We start from the raw sequence: 14,944 nt of genomic DNA, 5'->3' as shown, positions 1-14,944 counted from the left end.
CACATTATTATTTTTACTCCTACTAATGCAGGGGACTTATGACCACAGCAGTTGAGTCCCATAGTGCTCAGAGCCAACTCCTACTAATGCAATTACACTTAATTTTTTTTTTTTACTGTCTACCAGTATTGAAATTGAAATTTGTCAATGGAATAGAAGGAGTTATCCAAGAGAAATGGTATTAAATTAGATTTAAAACATGCTCTCCTATCTGTCAGACATTTTATATTATTGGGAAAATAATCATAACATTTTGTTGGACTACTTTCTGAGCCAATAGCTTTAATGATGAGTAATAAAAGTAATTTTTCCATCTTTTAAAATTGTTATGAATTATTTACGACAAATTTCATTAGAAAATATATTCATTGTGACAAACCAGTTAAAATGTATAGCTCCTTGGAGAGGTACCTCAATGACGTCCATGGATGAACACTACATTTTATTCTTGCTGCTCACTGTTTTACACTCAATACTTTCTTCCTAAGTGATGAGTTACTGCAGAAAATTATTCCATAACGCATTACTGAGTGGAAATAAGAAAAATGTGTCAGTAGGGTTCAAATGGCTCTGAGCACTATGGGACTTAACTGCTGAGGTCATCAGTCCCCTAGAACTTAGAACTACTTAAACCTAACTAACCTAAGGACATCAAACACATCCATACCCAAGGCAAGATTCGAACCTGTGACCATAGCGGTCGCGCGATTCCAGACTGTAGCGGCTACAACTGCTCGGCCACCCTGGCCGGCGTGTCAGTAGGTTCATACATTTGTTTCCAGGATTAGCAATTATACAAGCAGCAAAAGTAACTAAACTTAGTTGTCTGAGAAGCTCAGTAACATGCTTCTTCCAGTTCAAGTATTCATCAATATGAACATCCAAAAATTTGGAGCTTTCTACCCTATTTACTGACTGCTACTCATGCGCAACATCAATTGTTGGTATGACTTTATTTGTTGTACAGAACTGAATGTAGCGTTTTTTTCCTTCATTTTTTTTTTTTTAAATTTTAGGAACATCCATTTTCAGAGAACCACTAAATCGTTCTTTGGAAAATATCATTTACTAACTCTTCTGTCATTTTCTCTCTAATGAGATTTATCATAAAACTGGCATCATCTGCAAAAAGTACTAATTTTGCTTGTTGAATGTTAAGTGGAAGGTCATACATATGTATAAGGAATAGGAGTGGACCCAAAATTGAACCCTGTGGAACTCCCTTTGTGATCTTTCCACAGTCACTACAGTTTTCTATATTTCTGAAACTGTCAGGAGTTCTTCAGCAAAACATTTTACATTCAGTTTATTCAGTATGATTCAAACCAGCTGTGTGTAAAGCCATCAATTTCATACAACATGATTTTCTCAAATGGAAATGGAAATGCCGTGTGGCGAGGGCCTCCCATCGGGTAGACCATTCGTCTAGTGCAAGTCTTTCGAGTTGACGCCACTTCGGCGACTTGTGTGTCAATGGGGATGAAATGATGATGATAAGGACAACACAACACCCAGTCCCTGAGCAGAGAAAATTCACGACCCAGCTGGGAATCGAACCTGGGCCATTAGGTATGACACTCCATCGCACTCAGCATTTAGCTAACAGGGTCGGACATTTTCTCAAATAGAGTAACATGATCTACACAATCAAAGACCTTGGAAAGATCACAAAAAATGCCATCTACTGATATATTATTATTTAAGGCTTGTACTATTTGATGAGTTAATATATAAATAACATTCTCATTTGAGAAATCCTTCTGGAATCCAAACTGTGATATGCTAAGTAAACTGTTTCCATTTAAGTATGGGACTAATCATGAGAACATTACTTTTTGAGTCTGTCTTGCCACCTTTCTTATAAAGAAGTTTAACAATTGCATATTTTAACCTATCTAAAAAAAAATCCCTGTGCCAGTGATGCATTGCATATATCACTGAGAACATTACTTAGTACGCCGGAACAACTTTTCAGAAATCAGTATGAAATTTCATCAGCCCCGCATTAGTCCCCCCCCCCCCCCCCCCAAGTGCATTAATTTCAATGGAGGATGTTGGTGCTACTTCTCATTGCTCAAAGTTTTATGGAATGACATTTTTAACATATTCTCTTCCTTCTTCAACTGCAACATTTCTTGCTATATTTGCACTACATTTAGAAAGTGACTGTTGAAAGTACTTGCAATTTGTGAATTATCAGTCCCAACATTGTTATTTAGTTTCATTGTTATTTAGTTTAGTTGTTACAGAATCTGTCTGTTTTCCTGTTTCACAATGTCTCACATAGTTTTAATCTTATTACCTACATTATTTATTTCTGTCAGGACACGCATACTTATGGGCATTTTAATGGTTTCCCTTAAAATACTACATTATTTTTTGTAGCATGCAAGTGATGTCGATTCTTGACTTACACTGACCATTACATAAATTTTCCTCTTCATCTTATATGAGATTTTGATTTCTTTAGTTACCCATATGACTTACTTGTTTTTTAATGGAGCTTCTCGATAACATGCACCCACAGCATCATCTGGAAAAAGACCTGACTCACACTGCTCATCTCCCCTCTCTTTGCCTCATGTGTTCTTCCCTAGCCTCTCTCCACTTACATCTATTCAGGTAACTACTTTTGACAATCAATGTTGTGTGTACTCTTCCTGGAAAAGGAGCACAAACCTGAAGGAACCACTCTCACATATACTCTCCCCTTTATGTCTCCCTCTTCACCACCATGACCATGCCCTTCACCCCCTTCCCCCACCCCCTTCCCTTCCCACTATCCCTGATAGGCTCTACACTCTGAACTCCTTTCATTTTTGCACAGCCACTGAGTCACCTGGCAAAAGACTAGCCTCACACTCCTCTGCTACCCTCTTCCTTGCTTCATCCATCCTTCCCTACTCCCTCCCTATCCCCATCTAACCAGGCAACTACTTTCGATAATTGATTTTCAATAAATAGTCCCGCTGCTACCATGAGTGTAGAAGTTTGGGTATCTGTGGTGTGCGTGTGTGTGTTTTCTACTAGAAAAAGAGCAAGAGCTCAAAAGAACCCCTCTCCCTTAATCTCTACCCTCCTGTCTCCCTCTTCACCACCACCTTCCTCTCCTTTCCTCTCCCCCCTCAGTATCTGATCCGGTATGCTCCACCTTCTGAACTCTTCATCTTGCTGTGCAGCCTCTGAGTCATCTTGTGAAAGACCTGCATCACACCACCCAGTACCCCCTCCTTGCCTCATGTGACCTTCCCTACTCCATCCCCACCTCCATCTACCCTGGCAACTACTTTCGATAATTGGTTCTTTCGATAACTGAGTCTCAATAATCAGTTTCACTGATACCACAAGTGTGGACATTTGGGTGTCTGTGTGCTTGTGTGTGTATGTATTATTGTTTGTACTTCAACCAGAAAAAGAGCAAGAGCTCAAAAGAACTCCTCTCCCTCACTCTCTCCCCTCCCTGTCTCCCTCTTCACCACCATGTTCTCTCCTTTCCTCCCCTCCCTCCTCCCCTTCACCTTCCTGCTACCCCTGTTATGCTCTACCCTCTGATCTTTTCATCCTGTCATGCAGCTGCTGAGTCACCTGACAAAAGGCTTGCCTTACACTACCCATCCACCCCCTACTGGCCTCAAGCATCCTTCCCTATCCCATTCTTCACCTCCGTCTTGCCATTTGTTTCTAAGCACCATGCAGCAATACTCTGTAGGTAAGTTGTTGCCTTTCTCTTATTTTATACATTTTTCCATCCAATAATTTACATGTTTTTTTTAAAGGTTTAAATGACTTAATGGTGGATACTGTATGAAACTTTGCCAAAAGTCAAGTCAGTTCCACACTCAGGAAATGAGCTTTGGGAACAGAAGTGAGGATCCTGTATTGCCATCATGGACAAGGTCCTAATGAGGCAGTGTGCTGTTGCTTTCCTTTGAACTGTTATTGAGAGTCAGGGGTGTCTCAGTGTGGAAGAGCGTGACGAGTACTTGTACAGTATACTGTAGTGTAGTGTCTTCATGTCATGACAGGTTAGTTACTCCAATGAAGAAAAATAATATGGAACATGTGTCAAAGACTATTGCATGTATTCATATCTTAACTGTTTGTGTGTTATGTTTTCTAATGAGAGAGGGATAACCAATCCAGCATGTGGGTAAAGTGTGAAACACACTCTAAAACCCCTCCAGGCTGACTGGTGTATCAGACCAATCATCATTAATCTGATGTGTGGATTCAATCTGAATCTGATTTTCTTGACTGTTCCACAAGCTGCCTGTTCAACTGTACTGAAAATAGGTTTATTTTTTTTCTTTCCTTTTTTTTCTTTATTTTTAAAAAAATGTAACAAAGTGTTTCTAATTTGTTAGAGCTTTTCTGACTACTTGGGATTCAGAAATTTGTGGAAGAATCAATCTGTAAAAATCACCATAGTACATTTAAATTTAATTCAGCTCGTAAATATGTGTACATTTTGCAATTACTATGTAACATTTTCAGCTTGCTCGGGCTGAATATATTCACATAAAATACTTGAGTTCATTTGCTCATCTTGGTAGTGTTTACTCCCTAATAGAAAAACACAGATAAAGTATATATATAAGTTTCTAACTGAGAAAACTCAGCTGTTTCTCTTCCTGAAGATTTATGAGTAAGGCACATACTGAAGTGAATACTTACAAATGGATACATGCGATTCCAGAATGTGTGGAACACAAACCTCAACAAACAAAAATGCCCAGACAATTCTTCACAGAAGAAATAAACAGCTGCTGAACACTTAACCAGATCAGTTGGCCTCTAATCTTCCATTTCCCTGTGGATGATAGAGGTCACAGGCCGGAGTGATGGGTCGGCAGAGGTACAAGAACTTCCTCCTGATGTTACTCGTTTGTAGTCATTTAGAAGACGAACATGATGGCCATGGCCTTTATGTCTGCAAAATGAAAAGAGCTTTCTGAAAATATAATTGAGATTCTATTGACCATTTACAGTGTGAAATGTCCATTTACGGAAGCAGATAATTCATGATTATTGTTGCCAATAATGAGAACACAAGTTAGTATTCTCTAAAATGTTTCTAATGAATATATCCGACAAAAAAGATAGCACTTACTACAACAGATTTGTCAGATTCATAATGTATTTAATCCTGGTATCCCGGTTCTAGCATAGTGAGTAAGGGTACACCAATAAATGGGTACACCAATAAATCATTAAATATGTACGCATTTACATCGCATCATTAATAAGACTCATAGTTGGAGCTCAAATTCAAGTTGTATCAGGACAGAAATGGAAATCAGTTGCGTATTTTACAAAGGAATTATTGTAGAATTTGCCTTTACCAATTTAGGAAATTATGGACAATCCTAATCTGAAAGGTCAGGTGGGGATTTCAGCCAGCCTCCAGCCAAGTGACTGTCAAGGGCGCCATTACACCTGGATGGATGCGTTTATACTCTAGACCCTCTAAAACACCACAGAAAATACAGGAATAAAAATTAAATTTTAATTGATTTTGTTTTTGGTACTTGTCTCTAATTCAAACATTCATGAGTGTGATTGGTTATTTGGTAACATATTTCATCATCTTCAATCATGATTTGTGGATTATTTTGATTTCATTAGTCTTAGGTGCAACATTAAAATTAGGAAATTGAACAAGTTCTTAAATTATTCCACTGATGTAAATTGTCTACACCAAGTAAAGTGCTTAGACAGGCCACCCCACAATTATCCAGAATGTGTAAATACACAGTCCAGTCACATTAATGTGACCATCTGTCGAAAGCCTGAATAAACTCCCTTTTGCCATGCAGAAATGCAGGAAGAGAGTCAATGAGGTTCTGGAAGGTACTGAGAGCGATGTGGAGGCATGCCGACTACAATGCCATGGCCAGCAGCATTAGATTCCTTGGTTGATGATCCATGACTCAAACAGCCCGACTGACATAGTCCTACAGATTCTCGACTCGGTTTTAATCCGGGGAGTTTGGTGGCTAGGGAGCATGGTAAACTCATTCTGGTGTATGTACACTCTGACATAAAACTCGACCGGCGGCCGGCCACTTCAGAGGCGAAGTCCGCGCCGATCGCGACATGGGACAAAAAAACTGGCCAACTCGCTAATTCTCTAGTCCGGTTATCTGCACAATCTGGCAACACTGTAGACTGCGGCACTTCCTGGAGGAAAACTTGTTCCATGATAGAGAAACCCTAGGCTGATTACGCCTGTGGTCTAGCAGTAGCGTGCGTTGTTTCTGTTCATAATGTCAGTGGATTGAGAGCAGCTGGCATAAAATATTTTTATAGCCTCTTCTGTCTGAATGCTGAAGACGTGAATGTAATGGTAGTGCAGATTCAATCTATTTCGCTCTCTGACACACCGATGTCTAAATTTTATCCAGTAACCATTTTGCGGCAGATTTCCTGCAGACTGTCCTCCTCTGGACGCCGTATGCGGCAAAGCTCCGGGATCCATTTGCTGGCTACTGGCAGCGGCCGTGGAGACAGCAGCGGCGCTGCACTCCCCCGTTCTTTATCGAAAGCGCCTGCTACCGCTCATCGCTTTTGATGATTTAAAACGCTTTATTATTAAATGTTGCTCCACAGAAAATTTCTACAATTTCCATTCACGCTCAAAAGCAACGGAGACAGACGCTGTGATTAATTTTATAGACTGGGACGAAATTAAACCACCTCACAACTTTCGATGAATTTATAAATGCGTCATACCTCGTTTCTTTTCCTTTCAAACTCAATTATGTGTGCAATTTTTGGTCAATGTTCCGATGTTTTCGTCAAGCCAGAGTGAGCGTCTGTGGTGTAAAGTGTATTACAGTTCTTGTTTCATTCCTTATGGTAAGTCTATCCAATAAACTGTGTGAATACCTTGCAATGCATGCTCTGTAGCAGTGCAGGAACACTGCACATTTGGAGTTCAATGTACGGGTTCATGAAGTATTTAATGTTGATCGGAAGTGATAGTGAAGGTCATCAGATTTAAACCAGAAAAAATTGTCATTTTGGAGGTTTCAGAGAACGGAAATGAACTGCTAACGCCGGTGTTAGAAAACGTCTACAGTTAAATGCTATTGCAAAAATTTAGAAGAAAGGAACTATGTTAATCAGCATGTGCACTTCATAAACAACCTCCTGACATGTTAGACCTATATGACGAACAAAGCTCAAATTTACACCGTTGACAGTCGGTTTGAATCTTTTCAGGATCTATTTTACAGTGAAGTACCTTGGCATTTGCAAAGCAGACATCCATGATATTAACTTAATTTACTAAGTCGAAATCGGACGAAGATAGATGTTTAAAGGCATTATTCAGATTTCGTATAAGGAATTTTTACTAGCAGTTTGCAACTCCATTAATTAAAATGGAAAATAAAAGGTTGTAGTCAGCGGCTTCCACCGAGATTGGAACTGCTATGTCATACAGTACGACCAATGCACTGCACAAGGGAACCTCTTTTTTTTCAATTTTGCTTTTTTTCTTTTATTTTTTTTGACGATTACCACTTTTTTCTCTCTTATTTTAAAGCCCCTTAGGAAAATGGCACTAAAAAAAAAGAAACTAAGTGCGACCGCCACTTTTCATCCTATTAAAAAAAAAAAAATCTTGTCCACTTCAGGCGTTGGCTCCTGACTAAACCTTCCCCAGAGAGCTGCCTATATACCACGGGAACTACGGGAACTCAAGGTTAGGGCTATCCTTACAAACAAAACAAAATCTTCCTTTTTCAGAATTTTACAAACATACACACAAAATTCAAGCTTTTGCAACAAACTGTTGCCTCATCAGGAAGGAGGGGAAGGAGAGGGAAAGACGAAAGGATGTGGGTTTCAAGGTAGAGGGTAAGGAGTCATTCCAATCCCGGGAGCGGAAAGACTTACCTTAGGGGCTAAAAGGACAGGTATACACTCGCACAGGTCGGGAGGGTAGTTGCGAGATGCGAAAGCTGTTGTCAGGTTGTTGGTGTAATGGTTCAGGGATTCCGGACTGGAGCAGATTCGTTTGCCACGAAGACCTAGGCTGTAGGGAAGGGACCGTTTGATGTGGTATGGATGGCAGCTGTCATAATGGAGGTACTGTTGCTTGTTGGTGGGTTTGATGTGGACGGACGTGTGAAGCTGGCCATTGGACAGGTGGAGGTCAACGTCAAGGAAAGTGGCATGGGATTTGGAGTAGGACCAGTTGAATCTGATGGAACCAAAGGAGTTGAGGTTGGAGAGGAAATTTTGAAGTTCTTCTTCACTGTGGGTCCAGATCATGAAGATGTCATCAATAAATCTGTACCAAACTTTGGGTTGGCAGGCCTGGGTAACCAAGAAGGCTTCCTCTAAGCGACCCATGAATAGGTTGGCATACGAGGGGGCCATCCTGGTACCCATGGCTGTTCCCTTTAATTGTTGGTATGTCTGGCGTTCAAAAGTGAAGAAGTTGTGGGTCAGGATGAAGCTGGCTAAGGTGATGAGGAAAGAGGTTTTAGGTAGGGTGGCAGGTGATCGGTGTGAAAGGAAGTGCTCCATCGCAGCGAGGCCCTGGACGTGCGGAATATTTGTGTATAAGGAAGTGGCATCAATGGTTACAAGGATGGTTTCTGGGGGTAACAGATTGGGTAAGGATTCGAGGCGTTCGAGAAAGTGGTTGGTGTCTTTGATGAAGGATGGGAGACTGCATGTAATGGGTTGAAGGTGTTGATCTACGTAGGCAGAGATACGTTCTGTGGGGGCTTGGTAACCAGCTACAATGGGGCGGCCGGGATGATTGGGTTTGTGGATTTTAGGAAGAAGGTAGAAGGTAGGGGTGCGGGGTGTCGGTGGGGTCAGGAGGCTGATGGAGTCAGGTGAAAGGTTTTGCAGGGGGCCTAAGGTTCTGAGGATTCCTTGAAGCTCCGCCTGGACATCGGGAATGGGGTTACCTTGGCAAACTTTGTATGTGGTGTTGTCTGAAAGCTGACGCAGTCCCTCAGCCACATACTCCCGACGATCAAGTACCACGGTCGTGGAACCCTTGTCCGCCGGAAGAATGACGATGGATCGGTCAGCCTTCAGATCACGGATAGCCTGGGCTTCAGCAGTGGTGATGTTGGGAGTAGGATTAAGGTTTTTTAAGAAGGATTGAGATGCAAGGCTGTAAGTCAGAAATTCCTGGAAGGTTTGGAGAGGGTGATTTTGAGGAAGAGGAGGTGGGTCCCGCTGCGACGGAGGACGGAACTGTTCCAGGCGGGGTTCAATTTGGATGGTGTCTTGGGGAGTTGGATCATTAGGAGTGGGATCATTTTTCGTCGTGGCAAAGTGATATTTCCAGCAGAGAGTACGAGTGTAGGACAGTAAATCTTTGACGAGGGCTGTTTGGTTGAATCTGGGAGTGGGGCTGAAGGTGAGGCCTTTGGACAGGACAGAGGTTTCGGATTGGGAGAGAGGTTTGGAGGAAAGGTTAACTACTGAATTAGGGTGTTGTGGTTCCAGGTTTGTTATTGTCGCTGTTGCATTTCGAAATCTTTCCTGTCGTCTTATTTTCTCTTTATTTTCTCTTTCTGTTTTTACCAGTAGTCTCACTTTTTATTCACCTTCCCCTTTTTACCGTAATCTACTATACAATTTTATCCCGCCTATATATACTCAACAATACGTAACCCACTTCCAAACCATAACCAAAAAAATTTTATTTTCCGCTTTCAACACTACCGCTGCTATAAAATCCACCGTTTCTAGTTCAATAACAGCTGCTTTCACGTATTAAACAACCATTTCGGCTAGTTCTAATAACTTTCACTTTATTTCCACTTCCGTTTTTCGCACATCACTGATAATTTTTAGCCGCTCCCCACAGTTTTTAACGTCATTATTTCTTCGTCAGACAATTGTTAGCCCCATTTTCGTAACCTTTCACCACAACACCACTCCTTTTAATACATTTACACGTTTTTTCGAAATTTTCCCGAATTTCTCCGTCCTTTAACGTGTTTTAGCGGCAACACAACCACCTAACCTTTATGCACATCGCTATCTACCAACCCAAGTTCACCACAGGATCAACTTAACCAACACTTTTTCGCGTTTTTTCATACTAGATCTCCAGTTGCTTTCTAGTTCACCTTTATCTCTCCCCATATATATTTTATTTTCATTTTCATTTCAGCCTCATGTTACACTTTCCACCTTCTAATACCATGTCACCCTCACAACACCCCCACAACGACCCCATTAAGTTTTATTTACATTCCCTCCGCGAACATGCCTTCGCCCTAGCCAGATTACGCTCCCATATTCTATTTTCTCAGGCTTGTCTGACATTTGGCATTACCCCCAAAGGACTCACACTTAAAGTTCCCATCTCTGGCTGCAACCCTTCTTTCCATCAGTCCCTATAGCAGTTCCAAACTGAACAATCCATTGCCCTCACCCACCTAATCCTTCACCTACACATCAACTCAGCCAATGAACACACCCGTCAACTCCTATATTTAATAAAAGTCCTTAATCTTTCCTCTCCCACATCCACACCGGCTGTTCAGAGCATCCTCCTACAGGCCAACCGTAAATTAGAACAGCATGCCACCCTCCACCTCAAAAAACTATCCAATCTCCTGGTTTCCCACCTCCAGAAAGGCAACTCACTCACCCTTCACAACCTTTCCAGCAAACCTCAACCTCCTCTCATTGCACACCAACCCAGTCTCTCCCATCTACTCAATCTCCCACTTCCAGCTCCACTCCCTCCAAAACCTCAAAATTCCAATCAACACAACCTGGAACCACAACACCCTAATTCAGTAGTTAACCTTTCCTCCAAACCTCTCTCCCAATCCGAAACCTCTGTCCTGTCCAAAGGCCTCACCTTCAGCCCCACTCCCAGATTCAACCAAACAGCCCCCGTCAAAGATTTACTGTCTTACACTCGTACTCTCTGCTGGAAATATCACTTTGCCACGAAGAAAAATGATCCTACTCCTAATGATCCAACTCCCCAAGACACCATCCAAATTGAACCCTGCCTGGAACAGTTCCGTCCTCCGTCGCAGCGGGACCCACCTCCTCTTCCTCAAAATCACCCTCTCCAAACCTTCCAGGAATTTCTGACTTACAGCCTTGCATCTCAATCCTTCTTAAAAAACCTTAATCCTACTCCCAACATCACCACTGCTGAAGCCCAGGCTATCCGTGATCTGAAGGCTGACCGATCCATCATCATTCTACCGGCGGACAAGGGTTCCATGACCGTGGTACTTGATCGTCGGGAGTATGTGGCTGAAGGACTGCGTCAGCTTTCAGACAACACCACATACAAAGTTTGCCAAGGTAACCCCATTCCCGATGTCCAGGCGGAGCTTCAAGGAATCCTCAGAACCTTAGGCCCCCTGCAAAACCTTTCACCTGACTCCATCAGCCTCCTGACCCCACCGACACCCCGCACCCCTACCTTCTACCTTCTTCCTAAAATCCACAAACCCAATCATCCCGGCCGCCCCATTGTAGCTGGTTACCAAGCCCCCACAGAACGTATCTCTGCCTACGTAGATCAACACCTTCAACCCATTACATGCAGTCTCCCATCCTTCATCAAAGACACCAACCACTTTCTCGAACGCCTCGAATCCTTACCCAATCTGTTACCCCCAGAAACCATCCTTGTAACCATTGATGCCACTTCCTTATACACAAATATTCCGCACGTCCAGGGCCTCGCTGCGATGGAGCACTTCCTTTCACGCCGATCACCTGCCACCCTACCTAAAACCTCTTTCCTCATCACCTTAGCCAGCTTCATCCTGACCCACAACTTCTTCACTTTTGAACGCCAGACATACCAACAATTAAAGGGAACAGCCATGGGTACCAGGATGGCCCCCTCGTACGCCAACCTATTCATGGGTCGCTTAGAGGAAGCCTTCTTGGTTACCCAGGCCTGCCAACCCAAAGTTTGGTACAGATTTATTGATGACATCTTCATGATCTGGACTCACAGTGAAGAAGAACTTCAGAATTTCCTCTCCAACCTCAACTCCTTTGGTTCCATCAGATTCACCTGGTCCTACTCCAAGTCCCATGCCACTTTCCTTGACGTTGACCTCCACCTGTCCAATGGCCAGCTTCACACGTCCGTCCACATCAAACCCACCAACAAGCAACAGTACCTCCATTATGACAGCTGCCATCCATTCCACATCAAACGGTCCCTTCCCTACAGCCTAGGTCTTCGTGGCAAACGAATCTGCTCCAGTCCGGAATCCCTGAACCATTACACCAACAACCTGACAACAGCTTTCGCATCTCGCAACTACCCTCCCGACCTGGTACAGAAGCAAATAACCAGAGCCACTTCCTCATCCCCTCGAACCCAGAATCCCCCACAGAAGAACCACAAAAGTGCCCCACTTGTGACAGGATACTTTCCGGGACTGGACCAGACTCTGATGTGGCTCTCCAGCAGGGATACGACTTCCTCAAATCCTGCCCTGAAATGAGATCCATCCTTCATGAAATCCTCCCCACTCCACCAAGAGTGTCTTTCCGCCATCCACCTAACCTTCGTAACCTGTTAGTTCATCCCTATGAAATCCCCAAACCACCATCCCTACCCTCTGGCTCCTATCCTTGTTACCGCCCCCGGTGTAAAACCTGTCCCATGCACCCTCCCACCACCACCTACTCCAGTCCTGTAACCCGGAAGGTGTACACGATCAAAGGCAGAGCCACATGTGAAAGCACCCACGTGATTTACCATCTGACCTGCCTACACTGTGATGCATTCTATGTGGGAATGACCAGCAACGAACTGTCCATTCGCATGAATGGACACAGGCAGACAGTGTTTGTTGGTAATGAGGATCACCCTGTGGCTAAACATGCCTTGGTGCACGGCCAGCACATCTTGGCACAGTGTTACACCGTCCGGGTTATCTGGATACTTCCCACCAACACCAACCTATCCAAACTCCGGAGATGGGAACTTGCTCTTCAATATATCCTCTCTTCCCGTTACCCACCAGGCCTCAATCTCCACTAATTTCAAGTTGCCGCCACTCATACCTCACCTGTCATTCAACATCATCTTTGCCTCTTCACTTCCACCTCGACTGACATCATTGCCCAAACTCTTTGTCTTCAAATATGTCTGCTTGTGTCTGTATATGTGTGGATGGATATGTGTGTGCGTGCGAGTGTATACCTGTCCTTTTACCCCCTAAGGTAAGTCTTTCCGCTCCCGAGATTGGAATGACTCCTTACCCTCTCCCTTAAAACCCACATCCTTTCGTCTTTCCCTCTCCTTCCCCTCTTTCCTGATGAGGCAACAGTTTGTTGCGAAAGCTTGAATTTTGTGTGTATGTTTGTGTTTGTTTGTGTGTCTGTCGACCTGCCAGCACTTTCATTTGGTAAGTCACATCATCTTTGTTTATATATATATATATATATATATATATATATATATATATATATATATATATATATATATATATATAGAGGGAAACATTCCACGTGGGAAAAATATATCTAAAAACAAAGATGATGTGACTTACCAAACGAAAGCGCTGGCACGTCGATAGACACACATATATTGTGTGTCTATCGACGTGCCAGCGCTTTCGTTTGGTAAGTCACATCATCTTTGTTTTTATATATATATATTTTTTTAATTGATCAGACGCCTTCTGCGCCCCACTGGTAATATGTTGAGTCACGTCTTCTCGAAATTGATGTGTTCCGTTCAATAGTTCAGATATGATCATTGGTTCAAACAGGAAACCTTCTTCACTCTTGGCTTAACACATTCCAGCTACCTCTGAGCTAACGACACACTGGCGCCAAGAGGCGGACTATAGTTACTGCGATGTTGCCTAAGCCTCAACACGCAAACTCAAACACACAAACAGAGGAGGAGGAGATTACTGTTTTAACGTCCCGTCGACAACGATGTCATTAGAGACGGAGCACAAGCTCGTATTAGTGAAGGATGGGGAAGGAAATCGGCCGTGCCCTTTGTAAGGAACCATCCCGGCATTTGCCTTAAGCGATTTAGGGAAATCACTGAAAACCTAAATCAGGATGGCTGGGCGTGGGATTGCACCGTCGTCCTGCCGAATGAACACACAAACAGGTGTTACTTATGTGAAGAACGCCGTTCTTGGAGTCCTGAAATTAAATATACTTTCTAATTGTGTCATCTTACAGTGGATTATATCGTACGAGTCTTCGATGTGGAAAACGAATGTCAAGTGAATTTAGCGAGGTAACGCCGGCCTACACCCAGAAGTAAATGCACTATTAGAGTGTTGACAAATACTTGCTATGACGCTGCCATTTCTCGGCTCTTACGAGGCAGCTCTTCAGAGAAATGCTTGCCGTGATTCTCCGATACGGTTCTTCAGAGTGGAGACGCGCGCGCACATTTGGTTTTTATGCGGCGTTCTCCCCTGATGGTTTCTGACGTCGCCTTGTGGGCTATGTATACATTTGAGACATTCAATTATCATTAATTCAGAATGATACAAGTTTCAGCTTCCGTCGTGGAAGAAAGCTGTTTACGCCGACATTATATCATTTCAATGTAGGGAAAGCAAAACGGGTCATTCAATGTTTCTCATTCAACATAAAGCATGTGAGATAATTTTCCGTAACGTTCATAATCATCTAAAGATACAAACAAAGTAAAAATACATTGTAAACGTATTCGAATTGAATATAATGTAAGATACTAAACGCTTTGCACCTCGATGTCGAATTTGTCCACGTGCAATCCTTTGCAGCATACACATAGACTGTCATGATTACTATGAGAATGAAGAAATATGTTGGTAAGGATGGAAGCAAGAAGAGACGCAGTCAACAAATATTCGATTCCTCATGGCATTCATTTAATTTGAGACGTAAGAAGAGGTAAAGTGGGATATTACTTTCGTTAACACGAAAGATATGCCGCACATATTGATAA

At 42.7% G+C, this 14,944-nt stretch overlaps 1 protein-coding gene across 1 annotated transcript in view; it reads right to left on the bottom strand.

Annotated features, from left to right (window-relative positions):
* Positions 1-4,467: 4,467 nt before the first annotated feature.
* Positions 4,468-14,944, bottom strand: part of LOC126199242 (katanin-interacting protein-like) — a 349,391-nt gene continuing 338,914 nt past the window's right edge. The window contains exon 15 of the mRNA XM_049936035.1: positions 4,468-4,930. Within this exon, the coding sequence (XP_049791992.1) occupies positions 4,795-4,930 (136 nt within the window). The 3' untranslated portion in view covers positions 4,468-4,794. The remainder of the gene's footprint in view (positions 4,931-14,944) is intronic.

The sequence above is a fragment of the Schistocerca nitens genome, chromosome 8 (genome assembly GCF_023898315.1).
Source record: "Schistocerca nitens isolate TAMUIC-IGC-003100 chromosome 8, iqSchNite1.1, whole genome shotgun sequence".
In the NCBI taxonomy this organism is placed as follows: Eukaryota; Metazoa; Arthropoda; class Insecta; order Orthoptera; family Acrididae; genus Schistocerca; species Schistocerca nitens.
The sequence above is the reverse complement of the archived record's forward strand: the minus strand, read 5'-3'. Positions and strand labels throughout refer to the sequence as shown.